General features: G+C 32.6%; 1 protein-coding gene across 1 annotated transcript; it reads right to left on the reverse strand.

Annotated features, from left to right (window-relative positions):
* Positions 1-873: 873 nt before the first annotated feature.
* LOC150105988 (uncharacterized) lies at positions 874-21,991 on the reverse strand. Its single transcript, XM_090393739.1, has 2 exons — positions 21,855-21,991; positions 874-3,928 (listed from the first exon to the last, which is right to left on the reverse strand). Exon 2 carries the CDS (start codon positions 3,543-3,545, stop codon positions 3,093-3,095), a length of 453 nt encoding a protein of 150 aa, XP_090249865.1. The 5' UTR covers positions 3,546-3,928; positions 21,855-21,991; the 3' UTR covers positions 874-3,092.
* Between the last annotated feature and the right edge of the window lie 1,940 nt (positions 21,992-23,931).

Genomic DNA, 23,931 nt, shown 5'->3' on the forward strand with positions numbered 1-23,931 from the left:
GATATTTTTCTTTTACAGGCATTTGATTGCCTGGCAATCAGACCTGTTGGTTGATTTATTGGATTGGTAGTTAATCCGGCAGACGAGCGAAGAAACAGTTCTAATGCTGCAGATGATAGGCACGATGTCAAGCTGGATTACTGTGTGATACATGAAATGATAATTATTAGCTATGAGAATTACTTTAATTTGGATATGGTGTACGTCAGATTTCTGTTGCTTCACCAGAACATATTATTTTATGAAAAAATGCAGTTCGCTGTAAATAACCCATCATTTGAAACTGATCTACATTACGGAAGTCACCCGTTAAGTAACAACTTAAAAATGACAGTATCGGATACTTCCAGGAGTAAGTGGAAGGAAACCAAGTAAGAAAGTTAATAATATTAAATAAAAGATTCGAACATGAAATCACAACTGACTTCCTTCATCAACAGATAATTCCACAGAGCAGATATTTCTGATTATCAAATTTCTCAATGGAAATGTAATAATTAAACAAAAATACAGAAAGCTGATTAATAATTGAAGTTAACTGATTTTTAATTATTTTATTTACGGAGCTCAATCAAATGAAAGTTTATTTTCTTTTATTGACAAAGCTTCTGTTAATTTCATATAATGGTAGATTTAAGCAATTGCTGTTTTGAAGTAGGAAGGAATACGACTTGTCTTTCGGATATTTTTTTACAGTCGCTTCAAATTTTTGCCACACTTCATATGCTGTTGATATACAAATTATTTCTCTTTCTCGTGAAAATATGTTTTTTCTAAACTAGAAAAATATAATTAAATAAACTAGAAAAATATAATTTTTCTAGTTTATTTAATAAATTATTTTATTGAATAAAAAGACATCCAACATTTCAAGACAAGGTCATTTATTATTCGCATGTAACAGGATAAATCAAAACTGCTTTACAGCAATATGTCTACAAAAACAAATGCTTGGCAAACTTTAAAGATACATAAATAAAAATTATTACCATATTAGCATACATCAACAAACAAAAAGGAGAGAAAAAAATACATGCATAATTACCCACCACTTGTAGTAAATACAAAGATAACAGTAAGTTGAAAAACATTAAAAGATTTGTTCAATGAATTAATAGACTCATAAAAGTGTAAACAATATTAACAATCCCAGAACCAAATTACGATCTAAATTACTCATTGTTGGGTAATTTAGATCGCATATGTTTACCAACCGATTTAAGATTTTAATAATATTTTCCAAATATGAAGCTTCATTTAGGAAAATGTCGCAAAACAATAATTCAGTTTAGATCAGAATGTAAACCTTGAATGCTTCACAGTAAGATCTGTATATTATATATTCACGGTAAAATATATTAAATAAAAAGCATTCATTTAAATAAAGACATTTTAATTAAGGGATGATAAGAAATGCTAATGACATTATTATCGAAGGCAAAGTTATTTTGAGACAAGAGTGATTCTATTAATTCAATTTGAAACATTTCCGCCAATTTTCTAGAGATTACATGTAAGATAAGAAATTTTATTTACACCAAAAAATAATTTTATTTCAATTTCGTTATTTCATGGCAAAATATTTAATTCATGTTTAAACGCAAACTCATTTATTTCATTGGAAAGCTTTAGGACAACTTTAGGACAATTTAAAGGACAACTTTAGAGATTAGTTATATGATAATAATAAACAGCAAATCCATTGAATGTAATTAAAAATGAGTGTAGTTATTTAGATCCCCTTAATTAGAAGCCTCTAACTTTGTTGCTTTAAGTTCTAAACTAGTACTCATCTAAATGAACTTAATATTTTAGACCTGCAAAAACCTTTCTGCAAAAATTAATAACATAATTTGCAGAAATATTATATCTTGAGCGATTTCTAATGTTAACTAAAATTCGTTCATGTTACATAGCTAAGAAAGTATTGCAATATACACAAGACAAAAAAGTGTATTTTAAGATTAATTTGTCATGTTTAATTTATATATTTGAGTAAAACTTTCCAATTAAATTGACATGAAATCTCGCCTGATTTTTAACTCTTATATGCCTTTCCCAATAAATTCATCTGGAAAACGTTTTATCATAAAACACTTTCTCATCACAAATATTTCAGAAATTAGAAAAAAGACTTGTCCTGAGTGGGGGATGTCAAGTTATAAAAGACAGCACCATTTATCTGCCATTGACAGAATTACCCTCATATTTTATAGGTAAATGTGTTTTATTCAGTACGAAACAATAAATGACCTTTTAGGATTCGAGCCTTTTAAAATGACTTTCTGCAACTCTCACATATGAATAGTTTTTCTTGGGTATGAACTAAGAAATGAGTTTTCAACCTATCTGACTGTGAAAAGGACTTTCTCAACTCTTACAAGTGAATGATTTTTCTTGGGTATGAACTAAGAAATGGGTTTTAAAGTTCTTGACTGTGAAAAGGCCTTTTCACAAATCTCACAAGAGAAAGGTTTTCTCGAGAATGAACTTACAAATGTGTTTTCTGCTACTTGACTGTGAAAATGCCTTCCAAGAACTCTCACAAGAGAATGGTTTTTATTGAGTATGAACTAACAAATGCCTTTTTAAGCTACTTGAGTGTGAAAATGCCTTGCCACAACTCTCACAAGAGAATGGCTTTTCTTGAGTATGAACTACCAAATGCTTTTTCAAGTTACTTGATAGTGAAAATGTCTTTCTGCAACTCTCACAAGTGAATGGTTTTTCTTGGGTATGCACTAACATATAGGCTTTCAAGCTACCTGAAAGTCGAAATGCCTTTCCGCAATTCTCACAAGTGAATGGTTTTTCTCGTGTATGAACTAACAAATGCCTTTTCAAGTTATTTGAATATGGAAATGCCTTGCCACAACTCTCACAAGAGAATGGCCTTTCTTGAGTATGAACTACCAAATGCCTTTTCAAGTTATTTGAGTATGGAAATGTCTTGCCACAACTCTCACAAGAGAATGGCCTTTCTTGAGTATGAACTACCAAATGCTTTTTCAAGTTACTTGATAGTGAAAATGTCTTTCTGCAACTCTCACAAGTGAATGGTTTTTCTTGGGTATGAAATAATAGATGGGCTTTCAGCTACTTGACTGTGAAAAGGCCTTTCCACAAGTATCACAAGGCAATCGTTTTTCTTGGGTATGCACTAACAAATGATCTTTCAATCTACTTGAAAATGAAAAGGTCTTTCCACAACTCTCAGGAGTGAGTGGTTTTTCTTGGGTATGAATTAACAAATGGGTTCTCAAGTTACTTGACTGTGAAAATGTCTTTCCACATATATCACAGGATGTTTTAGATTTAGTGTGAACTAACAAATGTCTTTTTAATTTAGTTGATATGGAAAAGACTTTGCCACACTTTGCACAAGAGAAAGATTTCTTACTGTGAACGACTAAATGGTTTTTAAGATTATCGGATTCTGTGAGCGTTTCACAAGAGAATGGTTGAGAAAGAGTGTTAACTAATATGTGTCTTTTCAAGTCAACTGCTTTCGAATAGGCTTTTCCGGAGAAATCACAATACATCATGTTCGTTCAGCATGAACAATCATAGGCGTTTTCAAACGAGAAAAGTGTCTTGTATGTTGGATGAAAGTTCATTTAGGTGATCCTCCTAAAATCTGAGTGCTTCAATATTTCATATTAAATTATGTGTTGTTGAGCATGCATCTATAAAGTGGTTTTATGTAATATTTGAAAATCAACTATTTTCACAATGTTTTTCTTGAACAATTTTTACAAACTTTGTATTGCGTAAGCTATTTGAAGTAATATTTTCTTGAATTGTGAGAATTGTCTACTAGCCCTCGTTAGTATAACGGTACCATTTTCGACTGGTGTCGAGAGACAGGGAGCACCTTCAGCTTTTCTTCTTTTCCATGTTTCAGCTAATTATGATTTATGTTATTTTCCTAAAAATTCAATACAAATTTTAATAAACAAATGTAACACAGACAACAGATATTGAAACCAAAATTGGTCTTTTAAGTACACAAAGTTTAAGGATATAATCTTCTCCATATATTAATTAAAGATGTTCACTCCATTCATTATATGTACTTTCAAATATTTTAAATACCCGAATAATAATAATTAATTTCTTTGAATATAAACTGCATAATAAGGGCTTACATTCATTAGAGTGTTTAAGCAAAACAGCCACTGCTAGTTAATAACATCGATCTATAGGAGTGATAATTTTCACACCCTCTTCACTTATGTATACAAAATATGAATACAAATAGAATAGTAATGAATACAAAATTACAATGTAGTATGATAAGCAATAAGAGATAACCTTCAAATTTATTTATAAAAAAGTGTTTATAAAAATGCAAAACACATGACTATACAAAATCTTATGAATTGATATGAATAATTGATGTAATTTTATAAATTCCTTTTGACATTGAAATTAGTTTTATGTTGATTTGATGGATGCTATTATGTGCAATGCCACCATAATTAAACGTTTTATACTTTTGCACAAATGAGGCCATCCCTGTGCAGTGTTTATCCAATCAGAGGTAAAACGGCAATCAGCACTCTTTAACCAGTATGCCCTCCATCTCGTGCTCTGTTTAGTAATTTTATCATTACTAGGTGACAGCTCTTGATTGCAACAGACCATCAGTCTTTTCTAAAGAAAGTAAGGAATATTAAGGTTCTTCCAATCACACTACAGAATCGATTTCCAGTTGTTGCATAAATTCCATATACCTTCCCCACATTTTCATTCGGGTATATGTGAATACTTAAAGTTTTAAACGATAATTAATCGCCGTGTGCACTTTTGAGATAAATGCCAAAGGATACCATTCTTATATCTTGTTCACCCAGTGCTAACACTCGAGTATATATGGTTTGTAATTGTCACATTTATATTATATAAGAAAGCGATAAAAGCATGACACCCAACATGACTTGTCATGTGAAGCCACTAATTTGAACGGTTGTAATTCTGCTATTAACAACACCACCTCTTCTATTTTCATCTTCTCAGCAGTATACGTAGTATGGTGGTCACTATAAATCAGATCATGATGAAGATAAGACAAGGATTCTTGACGTCACTAGCTAATAACATCAGTGACGTCATTGTGGTGATTTGATGAATGACAACATGAGTACGGAATATTTGGAATTTCGCTAGGAGACTGATGTGTCAGTGACGTCACGTGTGTTTTGGTTTGCTTATGGAATTGTTAGAGATAAGCTAGAGTATTAATTCTTGGAATTTCCCAGGGAAACAGATCCATCATTGATGTCACGTTGTGTCTTTTCTTTCGTGTATGGCATTATGTGTAATGGTTCAGGTATAGAATTATGGGTGATGGTTAAAGATAAGATCCAGTATCGAATCCTCAGAATTTCCCTATTCTGGGAAGTTATTTGGTCAAGTGTTGGGGTCTTTGACTCGATTGTGGAACTATGGAAAAACATTTGTGAGTATACCAGTAGATATTTTCTAAAATAATTAATTACTGGATATCACAGGTGTCCTCCTCACCCCCTCAAACACATTTTGTTTTCTTTCATGTTTACATTTCCTAAAATGATTAACTATTGGATATCAGTAGTGTCCCCCAACCCTTAAAAACACATACACACACATAAATACTTTTTTTCCTGTTTACATTTTCTAAAATAATTAGATACTGGATATCACTGATGTCCTCCTCATCTCCCTCAAACACATTTCTTTCTTTCATGTTTACATTTTTAAAATAATTAACTATTGGATATCAGTAGTGTCCCCCCCCCATCCCTCCTGAAACACGCACATAAACACATTTTTTTCATGTTTACGTTTTCTAAAATAATTAATTGCTGGATATCAGTGGTGCCCCCCTGACCCCCCACCACACACACACACAATTTTTTCTTTCATGTTCACATGTCGTGGGTATGTGTGACTTCTTGTGTGTAGAATTCTGGGTAATGGTAGAGTATGGAATTCTGACAAGTCAGATGAGTGTTTTTTTTTTTTTTCATTCCTGGCATTAATTTCACAGTGGTCATATTTTTTAATCTCATTTATTATGTTAGGTAATTTTTCCAAAACAAATACAGAATTATTTATTCTTATTTCAACTAAATATTAGGTCTGGTATTATAATTTTCAACTTAATTCCTCTGTTACAACTTCAAAAGATCATACTTTAGAGTCCCGTATTTTTCTTTTGCTTGAGTAAGTGTTGACTGAAAGGAAATGAGACCAACAAGGATTGGAAGTAAAGTCACTGCTTTTCTCTTCTGTTAATTTGCACATTGTAGTGTGAGAAACTTCACTAAGACTTGTAATTTTTGCATTAGCACTAGTAATTTTTTTTTGTATTCATAACTTAGCAGAAATTAAGACTTTAAACTTTAATAAAAAACAATGAAATAACTAAAATCAGTACAAAATATAAATTATAAATTTTTATTTCATTTAGTATTTTTCTTCGAATTATGATTTCAATAAACATAAAATGTACACTCAACGATTACTTAATCTTGTTCTTATTCTAGATACAAAATTGCCTGAAATAGAAAATACTCTCACTGGCTACCGACTTTGTTTTTATCGTTTTCAGGGCATCAAATAATAAATCTAAACTCTTTGTTTTTTTATTGGTTGCCTAAAATACTGAATATTACGCATTCAGTGTCTTCGGATTTGATATTATTTCTTCAGGTTCTTCAAGAAATCTACGAGTTGAATTTTTGCATGGATTCTTTTAGAGAATTGCTCTGATTAACAGTCTATCTGTCTCCGATATATTCATCATCGGAATCTGTTTCCATACAAGAATTTGGACATATTCTACACAATATTTTTGCAGATAACGTAATGTCGAGTACTGAAGCCTATGGAAATACACTAGATTTCTTTGTTGAAATGTTTTGTGGATTTTGCAAATATAGAAAAAGGGTCACTTTGCTTGTCTTCTTTTTTGAATTTGTACTTCTTAAAACATTTAATAATTTGGAACAAATTTCAGTCTTAAAATTATTAATTCATTTAACAGAACTTCAAATATGCCTTCACTTTAATAAATTGGCATCTCACTGCCATAAGGCCTCAGCTGCTAGACGTACTGGTTCCAGCACTTTAAGAAGCTCCATGATTTTAGGATATTGAGCTTCATTCTACATATGAGAAGCAACAATATCATTCAAAGCTAAAACAAGAGATTCTTTTAATGTAATAAATTTTTCAATCATGGCCTCTAAATTATTCCATCTCGTTTGGTAGTCAAGAATTAGACTTGATTCCTTTCCTTTTACTTCTTCATCTGTCTACTACGTATTAGGCCTTACTGGCCTGTTACAGAGCTAATTAAGCACTTACAAGCCGTACCCGCCCCGAGGATAAGGTGACTAGCCCTATCCCTCACGGTATATCCTGCGGCTGTAGCTCTTGTGTTCACGGGACCGGTTTGCCTGCTTAGCGGAAGTAAAAACCTCAGATAAACTAGGGGGAAAAACCCTAGTTTATCTGGGGTTTTTTCCCCTAGTTTTGAAGGATGCAATCTCTTACGGGAGAGTTTCTAAAAAATTTCCAAATTTTTTTAATTTGGAAAATTGACACTACGTCATCTTCTGATTCTTCATTTGTAACATCGGTTTCAAGTCAAACTGTTAACGTTTTTAATTAAATAGTTAATTAATTTTTACATATGAATATCTAAATGCTGTTTTTTAAATTTTAAAACCGGTTTTAGAATTTTACAAATTTATCCAAAACACAGTTTTTTGAAGAAATTTATCCAAATTTATTAAAAAAAATTTGTCTTTTTTAAGAAACGACAAACCCTAATCACCCTTATACAGAACGGTACTCACCTTATTATTAAATGTAAGTAAATTTTTAAAACAAGACCTCCATTTTACAAACCCATGTTAACTTCTATGGAGAATCCTTTCGTTTCCACCCAATTATGTATTCCATTTGTAACCAATCTCTCCAAGACTTTATTTTGAAACATCTGTGTTGTTTCCACCTTTATGAAATGGAACAATTTTGCCACCTTTTCACTCATCAGGGATTGGTGAGGACAAAGGAACTCTCATTAAATAATCGAGTTAAAGGAGGTATCAGTTCCTTAGCGCATTCTTTCGTAATACGTGGTGAAATTCCATCCAGTCCGATAGCCTTATTCACATCAAGATAGCTTAACAATCAGAGATTTCTACCTCATTCATCTTCAAGGAACTAGGTTGAAATATTGATACATCAACTTCCTGTTTCCTTAGAATAGTATCATTACATAAATATGAAAAACCAAAATGATCACTGAACAATTCCACCATGAATTCATCTTTAGTCACTCTTGAGTCATTTCGATCCAGCAGAATTATCTTCCCATAATCATTCTGTCTCTTAGTAGCTGTATGAAAGAAAAACTCCCTGGGATTTTTCTCAGGATGTTGGGCTATCTCACTCTCATAATCTAATTTTGACATTCTTGTTATTCTTGTCACTTTTCGTGCCTGCAGTTCACGGATTTTATGTAACTGTTCACATCTTCAAAGCTTATTTTTTCTGCATTAACTTCTTTATTTTGACAATTCCTTCTTAATTTACCCATTAATCATTTAACACCTATTTTGTTAATCCTTTTTTATTTAGGCACACAGTCCTTTATTGCTATTATCAACTGTTTCTTAACTATCACCCAGGCCACATTAATATCTTTTCTTTCATGTTCCTTATCCAACAGAACTCATTCAGGCTGTTTCTTGAGTTTCCATATTCACCTACCGTTCCACTGTACCCTTTACTCTGGATGTTTCTGCATGATTTCGCACCTCCCAGATCAGGACTACTTGTCTACTATCACTAACTGGTGGTTAACTTGATATGCTGTTTACAAATACATCTTAAGACGTTATTACGAAATCGAGTACATTTTGTAGAAGAGTTCCTTCCATCCGCAACTGTATGAATTAATGATCGATTAGGAACTCAAGAAATTAGTTTTGCTTTCTCCCATAAGTTATTTCTTCTTCTCTTCTTAAGTATTCTGCAATTGAGTAGGTTCTTCTCTTAGTAGCAAAAACTTTCCTTCCACTCTCTTCTGTTCTGAGCTTTCAAGGTTGTGTACCTGTCTCCATTCAGCATCTCATCCAGCATTGTTTTCCTTACTCTTCCTCTGGGTCTCTTTCCATATATTTTTCTTTCGATGGCATTTCTGGTGATTCCATTTCCTCTCAGAATATGTCCGATCTAGTTTCCCTTTCTTCTTTTTATCCTGTTTAACAGACTTCTTTCTTCTTCTACTCTTTTTAATACCTCTTCATTAGTTATTTCATTCTGTTAATTTAAATGTTTCGATCCTTCTCCAAATCCACATCTCAAAGTTTTCCAAAATCTTAGTTTCTTCTTTCTTCAATGCCCAAGTTTCAGCTGCATACAGGGTAACACTCCACACATAATATTTTATTAGAATTTTCTTTAGGTTCGTGTCCATTTTATTTCTGAATAAATTCCATTTTCTATGAAAAGCATCTCTTCCCATCACTATTCTTGCTTTTATCACTTTTACATCTTCCTTCACTGCTAATCACATTTCCTAGATATTTAAATATCTTTACTTGATTCTATTTCCCCCCATTTATTCTGATATTCATATTTTCCTCTTTCCGTGCTATTTTCATTACCTTTGTTTTTCATATGTTAATTTTCATTCCATAATTGATACAGGATTCCAGTAATCTGTTAAGCAGATGTTGTAGCCGTCTTTCAGTATTTGCTAATAATGCCATATCATCTGCAAGGCATCGTATTGCCTTATATCTGTCTACCTCCTAACTTTATTCCTTTTCCTGAATTCTTTCACCATTGCTTCAGAATACATGTTAAACAAAATTGGTGACAAAGAACAGCCTTGTCTTACTCCTTGTCCAATGCAACCTGGTTCTGTTGAACCATATATGTCTCTCACCATGGCAGTTTGTCCCATGAGTAGTGAAATAATTAGTCTCCTGTCTTTCCAGTCTATACCAATCTTTTCTGTTACTTCCACCATCATATCCCATTTTACAAAGTCTATTTCTTCTTACCAATTTTATTTTAGAAAATAGAATAACCTATTATTAAAACTTTTTTTTACTAGCTGAACTTATTTTTCTATGCATTTCTTTCTCATCTTATCTCGTTCATATTCCCAGGTCTGTCAACCCCTCTCCAAAACTATAATATATATATATATATATATATTATGGGAGTAGTAGACCAGGCACCAGTGACCACATGAAGATCAAGATAAGATAAAAAATCGTGACGTGTATGACGTCATTGTGTGTGAAATCATGAGTTTGGAATGTTTTTAATTTCCCTGGAGAGATGTGTCAGTGATGACAGTTCTTGGGTTTTGGTTTGCATATGGAATTATGGGCAATGGTAGTGATAGGGAATCGTGTTGTGATTGGTGGTGCACTAGTGAACAGATCAAGACCAAGATAAGGTAAGAAATCGTGTCATGGATGTGTGTTGTTTTCAGATGTAGATAATGACATCATTTGTTGTTGTCAATAAGTGACGTATTTTGTTAGGTGTAAATAAGTGATGTTGTTTTGAATGAAAAAGGGGGATAGGGGGATAGTTTAGTGGATAAGCATTCGTGTCGTGATTGGTGGGACACTATGAAGCAAATAGGGGTATGGTGAAAGGGGAAGCGATGTCAGTGTCCTGGATGCGTGTTGTTATGAATTATAGATAAGTAAATGGTTTGCGTATGGCATTATGGGCGATGGATAGTGATAAGATAAATTTGGAATGTTTGGAATTTCGCTGGAGCACTCCTACTGTCAGGAACATCATGTGGTGTGTTGGGTTCACGTTTTGCATTGTGGGTGTTATTTTGAGATAAGTAATCATGTCGTTATGCGTTTGGAAATTTCTGGGGAACATATGTCGCTCTGTGATATCACATGGTGTTTTGGTTTGACTATGGAATCGTGGGTGATGTTACTGAGATAAGATATCTTGGAATTTTCCCAGGGTGACACACATCCGTCATTGTCGTCATGTTTTGTCTTTGGTTCTCTATAGATAGGAGTACTAATTTTACAATACATTTTGGAGTTTTTCTTTACTTTTAAAGGATGGGAATTCTTAGAGTAGAGTCTAGTGGCGGCAGTGTTTCGAGCTTTTATGAATAATTTAATTATATGCTGGTCTCCCTCAAACACACACACACACATTAGACATGAAAAGTCGCTAGTGTATCCATGTTGATTCTCTAATATGTACCCTATGATTATTCTTATGGGAAAAAACTATTCAGTATTAGAATTATGCTTACCAAAACATACGAGCAGTGATTATTGAAATTACAATATCAATTGTTATGTTTAAGTTAAAAAAATATTAACTTACATTTCTTTCCAAATTGGGAACATCTTGGTACTATCTAAGTTTTCTGAATATTCCAAATTGTTGATTTTTAACATAGATTCACAGCACAGAACACAAACACAAGTCTCAAAAAGGGAGTTGACTTTTTCGTTATAGGTTACTGGGGCTAATATATATTCACAGTAGAAAAAGACTATGGAACTGTAGTTTAATCTGTTTGTATTAATCACATCCTCTAATGTATGAGTTGTATTGTTCAAAAGGTATCATTTTCCCACAGTTGGTTGTTTCTCAAAAACATATCACAAATTGATTAGCATTCCCATGATTTTGATGACCCATATACCAATCTTATTCATTCCTGATTAAGGATTTTATATGGTTGTTTCTCAAACACTTACATATGACTAGCATTCACACGATTGTGATGACACATATCCTAAACTTAATCATTCCTGATTAAGGATTTTATACACTTATTGTTTTCAAGTAGCTGGTTTGGTTGTTTACATTTTGTGTAGCTAGCAAACTGGAATTTATTTGAAATGAATGTTAGCTCTGTAATGCCTCTTATCTGGCTGCCAATTTTATTGTACAAAGGTAAGAAATCATATGTTTAGGTCGACCTCTTCATTCCCGTGGGAAATTATGCTGTAGTAAATTAATGCTTACATTTATTTTTTTAAACCAATATTGACTATTAATTTTACCTGCCATTCCTTGTGTTCTTAACCTATTTTTATAACTGAAATTTATTTATTTTATTTATTTTTTCCTTTAGCATTAATAATTTGAAGTAACAGATACGAGACAAACAAGGTTTTGAACTCACCGTAGCGTTTTTTTAGAAACTTATTTTGCCAGCACAACAAATAAATAGTTATTTCTGATCATTTCAAATGAATATTAGCTCTATAATGTATACTTTGTTAATTTCTATCTTACCTTTTATTTCACTGTAATTAATAATAAATTGAATTTACTCAATCTAACATACAGAAATTAAATAAAGTCAAAAAGACAGTATTTTCTTTTCCTTATTCTTCTGCTTTAAGATTTGTGCTGATGTTCATAGTGTATGATTTTCCACTGGTGTTTACGTGTAATTCATGTGGTTGTTCTCCATGTGACATTTCAAAACAAGTTGAACTATGGTTTTTACATAGTTCCAATATGTAAAACTCATTTCCATTAGTCCCAATTGACTGTTGTCATCTCAGCCCAACATTTATTCACAGTAGGAATATTTATATATATATTAACACAAATATTATATTAGATATTCTTTCCAATACAAATAAATAATTATTTATTCTTATTTAAAATGAAAATTAGCTCAGAAAGAAAGAAAGAAAGAAAAAAAAATGTTTCTCCTCAAATAAATATTTATGATCACAGCAAACAAGAAATTCATCACCTTTCAAAGTTTTGCAATTCCTACCCATATTGTTTTCATCATTTGGAATCATATAAAGGAAGAATGGGTCTGACTATTAAGTTCGTTAATGTTTTGCAGATTTTTCTCTTCCAATGGCGAGATAACAAGTGAATTAACATGCACATTTGTTGATATATGCATGTTAATTCACTTGTTATCTGCATGTCATGATACCTTTTTATTTTTTGTCAGCTTTCAGGTGAAATATTCTGCACTAAAATTCTGCCAATTAATTTAATACCCATTTCCTTTTGCTTCCAAGAGTTGACACACCTTCACTGAGTGGATTTTCAAAAAAAAAAGCATCTGGTTAGTTTGTGGCATGAAATTTTACAAGGAGAAAAAAAAAGTTATGGTCTTACCGAAATTTGTATAACACATCAACGACACCCAATTTATTCATTTAAATTTACATGTCTTATTTGAATGAAATATTATTTACAAATTTTATTTACTGAATCTAACATACAGAAAATAAATAAAGTGAAAAATACAATATTTTTTTTTGTTCCTTAATCTTCTTATTGTTAAATTTGCACTGTTGTCCAAAGGTTCTTCCCATGCTTGTGGAATGGCCATCATGTGGTTTTTGATAATGTAACTCTCATCTGAAAGTTAATTTTCATTTGGTGATCATTGGGAAATTATTACTGTAGTAAGATTAAGGGTTGCATATTTATTTTTTGAACCAAATAAATATACTTCTGAACATTATTAAAAGCACAGAATCTTTCGTTATGTTTCCAGAAGCATTTAAAAGTACACGGTATGTTTTCACGTTTTGGGCATCCAATTTCATTTAAATCAAGAATAGGCCTCCCTATTAACCTTGTTAATGTTTTTGATTTTTCTCTTCCTTTGACAAGTAATATTTGCATGTTGATTCTATCATCTAAGTTCTTAGTTTGTCCAGAGATAGTGAACCAATTTCTCACTTCAGTTGATGGTTATATTTTATTAAACAAGAATTCTGTTTTTTTTTATCTTTCAGGTAATTCTTTCCAACTACAAGGTGATTTTGTCAATGCATATCTTACAATAATTCCATCAGAAATAAAACTTTCTTTAGGATTTAAATTTGAAGTTTTATTCAAAAGAAATTGACAATGAATTATTCCAATGATAACTGAAAATTCGTATTTTTCACCCACTGTCGATTTTTGAAAATCGTTTTCCTTCATTCTTCTTCTTAGATCACTTCATATGGCACCACAAATAAATATTTATTATTATTATTATTATTATTTCATTGATTATTAGCTCTGATATTATATTTTATGTTAACTTTTGATTATAAAATTCTAAACACTTAGAACTTTTCACAAAGAAACTTTAAAAAAATTTTTGGCTCACCCGTTATTTTTACATTACCAAACACAAAACACCACAACACAAAACAGCAGCTGCAGTGGATGAACGATTACCTTAAGTCTAAAGTCACTCAACTCTATGGTTTTTTCTTATAGTATTGTTTACCCTTACTATATGCTCTACCCTGACTGTTCCTTCAAAAACGAACCTTTTGTGCATATGACTCAACAACATGTTTTCGCATACTGTTAGATATACTGTTGGTGTGTTTTTATCTTACTTCGTGTGGGCAAATGTAAAATTTGTATATGTGTTATCTGGAGAGTACAAACATTTTTTCTATACCAAACTTTAAGAGTTTAAGTCATTTTGGGTTAATTATCTGCTATCTCTCTCTCTCTCTCTCTGTAAAAACAACCAAATTCTAACAGTTCGGATTTTCGATTATGTGAACGATTTGTTTTCAGATAACACAAACAATGTCAATAGGTAGCATTAGTCAATTTATAAAATAACCAGTACATGGATATCAATTTAAAAATCAGTAAAATAAATGGATATTAGTAAAAAAAGGTGGTTTTTTTCCCTCCAAAGTTTTCAGTATCAGTTGGAAGTGACATCACTAAGAGATATCTGCAAATGAGGAGCTCACTCATCTCTACTAGCCTGAGCAGACATCTTCTGGAGGAGAGGGGGATGAGGGGTTAGAGTTTGGGGTGTGGGAGTATTGCAGGGTAGACCTCTGTCACCCTCTTGACGAGCTTTTCACTTCCACCACCAAATGCTATTTTTTTTTTGCCATCCCAACAATTTTGGACATATGAGTGAGAGAACTAGTCACATGGTCTAACATCATAAAAACCTTTCGAGGATAAAATACTTAACATAATAAGGAAAATAATATAGAATACCCTTCAAGCCACAGCGATAAGATTTGCCCTATGATGTCTCAAAGTAAGATAATCTCACATCAACATCATATCCATCAGCATATAGAAACATGTCCGTGAATCATCTGCATTAAAGTTTCATTTTGGAAGGAACGATCAGGGTTAAGATTCAGGTAAACAGTACTATAAGGAAAAACAAACGATTCAAGTGTCTTTGCAGTTATGGCAATTCATTCATCCAGTGCAGGTATCATATTGTACTGTGGTGTTTATATCCAGGAAAGTAAAGTAAAATAATGGGTGAGCCATAAAAGTCATTGAAATTTTCTTTCTTCAGGAAAATAGCCCGAGACAAAATTCTTCACATAGCTCTAAAAGGATGGAAACCGATTATTATTTTAAAAGACACGTACATTGTGATGTATTTATCCAGGACCACTTGGGAAGGGTTATGCAGGAAGTGATCTGATGTGCGCAGCTACTTGCAAAGAAGAGTTGCCTACGAAATTGACCTCTGTGAGTGTTACATTCTGAAATACCAAGATGGAGAACTAATACTTGATGATACAGGAGCTGATGGAAGTAAATTTTTTTCTATTAGTTGTGAAGAAGCTGAGAGATTTTCACCAAAATTTTCATTATTATTACGGGGAGGTATTATGAGTCTAATGACTCCAGGGAGTCATTAGACTCATCGAGGGGGAGCCCAAATCATATTCATAACAACTATTTGACATTCATACAGTATCTATCATACCTTGCCTTAAACTCATTCACTGTCACAGCATCCACCACAGACTCAGGGAGTGCATTCCACTCATTCACCACTCTAAAAGTAAAAAACCCAGCTCTAACACCTTTACTAACCACACTTTTGTCCAGTTTCCATGGATATTCCCTAGTCCTCCCACAACCAGCCCTGTTCTCAAAAATATCTTCTGAATTAACTTTATAGAAACCCAATTTCTGCAACCCACAAATCCTCAACCTGTTCTCATAAGGTTCATTCCACAGACCTGCTATCATCTTGGTCACTTGCCTCTGCATCCTCTCCACCTCCTCTCCATCAAGAAGAAACCTAGGTGACCAAATCTGGGCACAGTAGTCGAGATGGGGTCATATCAAGACTCGATACAGAGGAACAATAACCTGCTTGTCTCTGATTGTCAACGTATTCTTCAGCAACCAAGTGATTTGATGAGCTGATTTGGCCACTTTTGCGATGTTCCCCCTAAACTTCAACTCCATATCCACCAACACTCCTAAATCTTGTGCCTCATCAATTTCCTGGGGTACAGTTCCACCAATGTTGAAAACTGCTGCTAATCTTTTCACCCCAAATTGTATTACCTTACATTTTGCCACATTAAATTGACATCCATTCTCCTTAGCCCAGACCTCTAATCTATCCAAATTATCTTGCAAAATTTTGACGTCATCTGCATTCACTATTGCCCTATCCAACTTTGCATCATCCGCAAACAAATGAACTGTTCCTCTCAGATCCTTTCCTATATCATTAATGAACAAATTAAACAGCAGTGGTCCAAGAACCACTCTCTGATATGTCTCTGTCAACCACCCTCCTATCCATCTCACCAACCCTATATCCATCCCTATTATGTTGCAATTTACTGATTAGAATTCCATGTGGTATCCTGTCAAAGGCCTTACCAAGGTCCAGTAGAATCACTGCAAACCCATTACCCTTATCCAGTTCAGCCGTCACTGTGTTATAATACGTGAGCAAGTTACTGAGGCATGACCTACCCTTCCATATAATCATGCTGTCCCCGATACAGTACCTCATTTTCTTATATCCAATCTTGTATTTTCCTCTTGACTATTTTCTCCAAGACCTTGATAACGATTCCTGTTATGCTGATTGGCCAGTAATTTTCAACAGCAGCATTGGAACCACCTTTATGCAGTGGAATTATTTTCCCCTCTTTCCACCCCCTTGGGACTGACCCAGACCCGAGGCTCAAATTAAACAAAATGGTCAAGGGCACTGACAATTCTTTAGCCACTTCACGTACGATATGAACTGGTATACCATCCAATCCCACAGATGTATTCACACTGAGGTTCTGTAATACACTAGTTAACTCTACTTTATTCATCACAATTCCAGTATAAGCTGTTGGTTCTTCCATTCCTGCAATGTCACCACTTGGATGATATACTATTGCAAAGTGCTCGCTCAGTAATTCCAATATATCGACTGATTCAGTTACCTCCCCATCATCAGCATTTTTAAGATCATTCAACCATGAACATTTTTCCTTTTACATGCAACATATTGAAAAAACTGTTTGTGATGCTCTTTAGCTGACATGGCCAATTTTCTTTCGTAATCCGCTTTTGCTTTTCTTACCACCCTTGTTACCATCCTGGCCTGAGCTTTATACTGTTCCTGAGCCTGCTGGTCACCTTTCTCCTTAAATTCCTTCCACAACTGTTTCTTTTTTTGAAACAGTTGTGGAAGGAACAGGCCTCCCCATTAACCTCGTTAAAAACATTAATGAAATTGGAAGCCCAAAACGTGAAAATATATCATGTACTTTTAAATGCTTTTGGAAACATAACGAAAGATTCTGTGCACAGAATCTTTGGTTATGTTCAAATAATGTTCAGAAGTATATTTATTGGTTTCAAAAAAATAAATATGCAACCCTTAATTTTACTACAGTAATAAATTCCCAATGATCACCTAATGAATATTAACTTTCAGATGAGAGTCACATTGTCATAAACCACAAGATGGCAATTCCACAAGCATAGGAAGAACCTCTGAATAGCAGTGCAAATTTAACAATCAGAAGATTAAGGAACAAAAAAAAGATTGTATTTTTCCCTTTATTTATTTTCTGTATGTTAGATTCAGTACATATAATTTGAAAATAATATTTCATTGAAATAAAATGTGTAAATTTAAATGAAAAAATGTGTTATACAAATTTTGTATAGACTATAACATTTTTTTCTCCTTGTAAAATATCATGCCACAAACTAACCAGAGACTTTTTTTGAAAAATCCACTCAGTAAAACTGTGTCAATTCTTGGAAGCAAAAGGAAAAGGGTATTAAATTAATAGGCAGAATTTTAGAGGAGAATATTTCTCCTGAAAAGTGACAAAAAATAAAAAGGTATAGTAGCATGCAGATAACAAGTGAATCAACATGCATATATCAAAAAATACTCGCCATTGGAAGAGAAAAATAAAAAAAAACATTAACGAACTTAATAGTCAGACTCGTTCTTCATTTAAATGATACCAAATGATGAAAACAATATGGGTAGGAATTTCAAAACTTTGAAAGTGTGATGAATTTCTTGTTTGCTGTGATCATAAATATTTATTTGAGGGTAAACATTTTTTTTTCTTTCTTTCTTTGTGAGCTAATTTTCATTTGAAATAAGAATAAATAATTATTTATTTGTATTGAAAAGAATATCTAATATAATAATTGTGTTGAAATATATATAAATAAATATCCCTACTGTGAATAAATGTTGGGTTGAGATGACAACAGTCAATTGGGACTAATGGAAATGAGTTTTAGATATTTGAACTATGTAAAAACCATAGTTCAACTTGTTTTGAAATGTCACATGATGAAAAAGCACATAAATTACATGTAAGAACCAGTGGCAAACGATACACTATGAAAATCAGCACAAATGTTAAAGTGGAAGAATAAGAAAAAAAATGTCTTTTTCACTTTATTTAATTTCTGTATGTTAGATTCAGTAAATACAATTTGTTAATAATATTACAGTGAAATAAAAGGTAACATAGAAAATAACAAAGTATATATTACAGATCTAGTATTCATTTGAAATAATAAGAAGTAACTATCTATTTGTTGTGCTGGCAAAATAAGTTTTTAAAAAAATGCTACGGCAAGTTCAAAACCTTAATTGTCTCATATTCATTACTTAAAATTACTCATGCCAAAGAAAAAAATAAATAAAATAAATAAAGTTCAGTTACAAAAATAGGTTAAGAGCACAAGGAATCGCAGGTAAAATTAATAGTCAATATTGGTTTAAAAAAAATAAATGTAAGCATTCATTTACTACACAATAATTTCCCACGGGAACAAAGAGTTCAACCTAAACACACGATTTCTCACCTAAGTACAATAAAATTGTCCACCGGATAAGAGATTACAGAGCTAATATTCATTTGAAATAAATTCCGGTTTGCTAGCTACACAAAATGTAAACAAACAAACAAACCACTACTTGAAAATAATAAGTGTATAAAATCCTTAATCAGGAATGAATAATTTTAGGATATGTGTCATCACAATCATGTGAATGCTTATCACTTAGTCATATGTAAGTGTTTGAAAAACAACCAACTGTGGGAAAATGATATCTTTTGAACAATACTGTAACTCATATATTACAGGATGTGATTAATACAACCAGATTAAACTAAAGTTCCATAGTCTTTTTTGTGCTGTGAATATATGTTAGCCCCAGTAACCTATAATGAAAAAGTCAATTGCATATTCAGACTTGTGTTTGTGTTCTGTGCTGTGAATATATGTTAAAAATCAACAATTTGGAATATTCAGAAAACCTAGATAGTACTAAGATGTTCCCATTCTGGAATGAAATGTAAGTTAATTTTTTTTAAACTTAAACATAACAATCGATATTGTAATTTCAATAATCACTGTGCATATGTTTTGGCAAGCATAATTCTAATAGTGAATAGTTTTTTTTCCCATAAGAATAATCATAGGGTACATATTAGAGTATCAACATAAATACATTAGCGACTTTTCATGTCTAATGTGTGTGTGTGTTTGAGGGACACCAGCATATAATTAAATTATTCATAAAAGCTCGAAACACTGCCGCCACTAGACTCTACTCTACTCTAAGAATTCCCATCCTTTAAAAGTAAAGATATACCCCAAAATGTATTGGAAAATTAGTACACCCATCTATAGACAACCAATGATGGATGTGTGTCACCCTGGGAAAATTCCAAGATATTTTATCTCAAAAACATTGCCCACAATTCCATAGGCAAACCAAAACACCATGTGATATCACAGAGAGACATATGTTCTCCAGAAATTTCCAAATGCATAACAAGATTGCTTATCTCAAAAAAAATACACCCACAATGCTTTACGCGAACCCAACACACCACGTGATGTCCCTGACAGAAGGGGGGGCAGCGAAATTCCAAACACTCCAAATTTATCTTATCACTATCCATCACCCATAATGCCATACACAAACCATTAACTTATTTACAACTCATAACAACACACATCTAGGACACTGATGTTGCTTCCCCTTTCACTATACCCCTATTTGGTTCATCGTGTTCCACCAATCACGACACGAATGCTTATCCACTAAAATATTTCCATTTTCCATTCAAAACAACGTCACTTATTGAGAACAACAAATGACGTCACTTATCTACATCTCAAAACAACACCCACCCACGACACAATTCGTTATCTTATGTTGATCTGGTCACTAGTGCACCACCAATCACAACACGAATCCTTATATCTGCCCATATTATCATATTTCCATACGCGAACACCAAAACTCAAGAACTGACGTCACTGACACATCTCCCCAGCAAAATTCCAAACATTCCAAACTCATGACGTCATCATCGCAACACGTCACGATCCCTTATCTTATCTTGATCTTTATCTGGTCACTAGTAGTGCCTGGTCTACTACTTGTGTGTGTAGAAAGTTTTTTACCTTGGATATAATATATGATAAAGATGCCAAGCTATTTTAAACCTGGTTTTATTCCATTTCCCAAGTGAACAAACAGACAAATAAGACAAGTTTGCACCTGCACATATTGCAAGTCTAGGTGACCCTGCAAAGTAGTGCAAGTCTAGGCAACTCGTGGTAGAGGTGGAATAAGTTCTGATCACTATATACATAGACACAACTCGCTTAATATCATCAGCAATACACCCATTCCTTTCTTATGATTTCTGTCTTCTCTAAAATTACTATACCCATTAACTTCAATTCCAGTCAAGATATCATTTCTAGTCAACCAGGTTTCCGATATACCTATTATTATCTGAGAGTGGACTGTTATATCGAATAATATAAACTCTTCTGGCTTATTCCTTAGAGTTTTTGCATTGGTATGTAAACAGCGGAAGGCATTTCTAAGTTTTAACCATGTCGCTACGAATTTCCGCATAGCTACGATAAATGGCCTCACCCAGGAAAGAACACATATATTTAAGACACATATATTTATTCTCTGATAGAAGTAAATAGAAGGGAACAAACGCTATTCTTTCATACTATATTACAGACAGTCCCATTATTCAAGAACCATGTTTCAAATATCATCCCCTCTGTTCAAACAACCAAGCAAATCATCTAGATTTTATTCACTTACATATTTCCAGTACTTAGAACTCAACACCTCCCATTAAAAGATCGTAACAGTTTACAGCGACTGTAGAAATACGGCATTAAAAACGAATAAAACAAATACTGATTTTATGTTTCACTCCAATAACATATCGCGCGCGTTATTCTAAATTTTAGACGGCTAATCGGTCTAGCACAGCGTTCTATACATAATATTTCCCCCTGAACGATAACAGCGAATTTCAGTTAGTGTTAATTTTATAAATTATTGAAATCATACATTTAAAAGTGTCATTTCAGCATCTTGTATAAAGTGTGTAGTTGTATAATAGTAATAATAATCTTTTGAATGAGAGAAAACTTGCAGTTAGAATCGGTATTGGGTGTGCTTAACTAGATGAAGTTCAATCGAGTTATGAGCACTCTAAAAATACATATTTTCTGTAACTACTTACGTTTTAGATTCCACTGTAATTGCTATCACCACTACCAATTGCAGACACATAAACTATGCATTGAAGAGAACCTTTTCGACAGTTTGTTAATCGTTGCACTTCAAACAAACATAACACCATTACCACATACATAATAACGTATTTTTTGAAAACAGCAGGTTGCACAGCGCCACCTGCGGAGGTAAAATTAAAGAACACATTTATTAAAAATAGCAAAATGAGAAAGGGCAGAAACTAGTACATGTATGCTGTATTACGTAATTGTAGTTATAAAATGACTGCGCAGTATTGACATTGTTAAATTCAATACAATCGTATTATTTTTTATTAAAATCTAGTACTATTGTGGTATATAAATATAACAAATTAATTATTTACCCCTGCTGTAATTATGTCTGTGAAAGAGTGTACTGTATTCTTGAGATTAGTCCATGGCCTCTTAAGCGGCGTCATGTAATAATAATAATAATAATTTTTTTTTTTTGACAAGGTTTGTTATCCTCTTCATTTATACAAAATATTTACAAATATACAATCGAAGTATTACTATTACATTTTTGTTTACTACAAATATTCAGTATTTAATGTTAAGTGAATATCTTATTTAAATACATCAATAATAATAACTAATTTTTTGTAACCGGTGTAATTTTTTTTTCCAGCATTTTGTCATTTACATTTTTATTTTCATCTGCAGTTCAAGTAATCCTCAAATTATATTCATAGTTTCTTTTTTTGTATCAGCAGGGAATGCTGAATGGATTCATTTCACTTTTTCACAATGCTATTTTTAAACTGAAAATAATATTAATAATATATTTTTTATATTAATAATAACACTGTATTTTGCGTTTTTACACATACATATTTACAATGATTAATATAATATGCTAAGAGTGATCTCGTTCATTTTGACAATATTGGTTAAGGATTAAATTTGTATAAATATTTTTTTTACATTTTATTTTTTTATTTTTATTTTTTTTATTACATTACATACATTTGTTATAGTTATTACATGCATTACATACATTTGATTACACATGATGCAACATTATTTACATTTGTTTACATATGATACATTACGTACATTTGTTTACATATAATACATACATTACATACATTGGTTTTCATGTGATACGTACTTTACATGCATTTGGTTACATATAATACATACTTTTTTTTTTTTGTCTTGGATGAGAGTTGAGATGTAGTTTATCAACTCTCATCCTAGAAGCTTATTTGTAAGCTTATCTGAGGATGACACTAGTTGGTTATTATTTATTGGTTTGTTGCTGTGTTAGGAAGTTACGAAATCTATGATTGAGAAATTCGCGCGCGCGCACGCACGCACGCACGCACGCACACACACACACACACACACACACACACACACACACACACACACACACACACACACACACACACACACACACACACACACACACACACACACACACACACACACACACACACACACACACACACACACACACACACACACACACACACACACACGATGACTTGGAATGTATTGATGCCTGAACTGGAAGTCTGAACGAATATTTGTGTTTCATTAAGTTCGTAATAATATTTTAGGTGCGTGTTTCTTGTTCATAGTATGTCCTTAGAGCTATTTTTAGGCTATTGTAGTTTGTAAGGTTTCTGTATTCAAAAGGTAATTTATTTATCATGTCTGGGATGTAGAAGTTTCGCGTGGCCTTTCCGTAGTGATTATTGTATTTATATGTGATATAATTAGTAGTCTGAGGTCTTGTTATACGGTATGTATGTATTTCTAACTGTCCTGTAGTTGGCATCGAAATAATGTTTTAGCAAGGCTGCATAGTGACATAAATGTTTTGCTGTCGATATTTTGTGTTCTGACATTGCAGTGTATATATAGTCGTTATTGTCTATTTGTTACCAAAACACCAGTTTTATCATTTTGTACTGTAACGAGATTAATCTATTTAGTTTTTAGGGTGTACAGAAAGCACACGTTATTATAGCGTATCTTAGTATATTTTGGCATAGTGCTTTGTATATTAGTGTTTTTAGGTGTGTTGGAACTATG

This window comes from Typopeltis vanoorti, chromosome 6, assembly GCF_054136105.1.
Source record: "Typopeltis vanoorti isolate ZY-2024b chromosome 6, IOZ_Tvanoo_1.0, whole genome shotgun sequence".
NCBI lineage: Eukaryota > Metazoa > Arthropoda > Arachnida > Uropygi > Thelyphonidae > Typopeltis > Typopeltis vanoorti.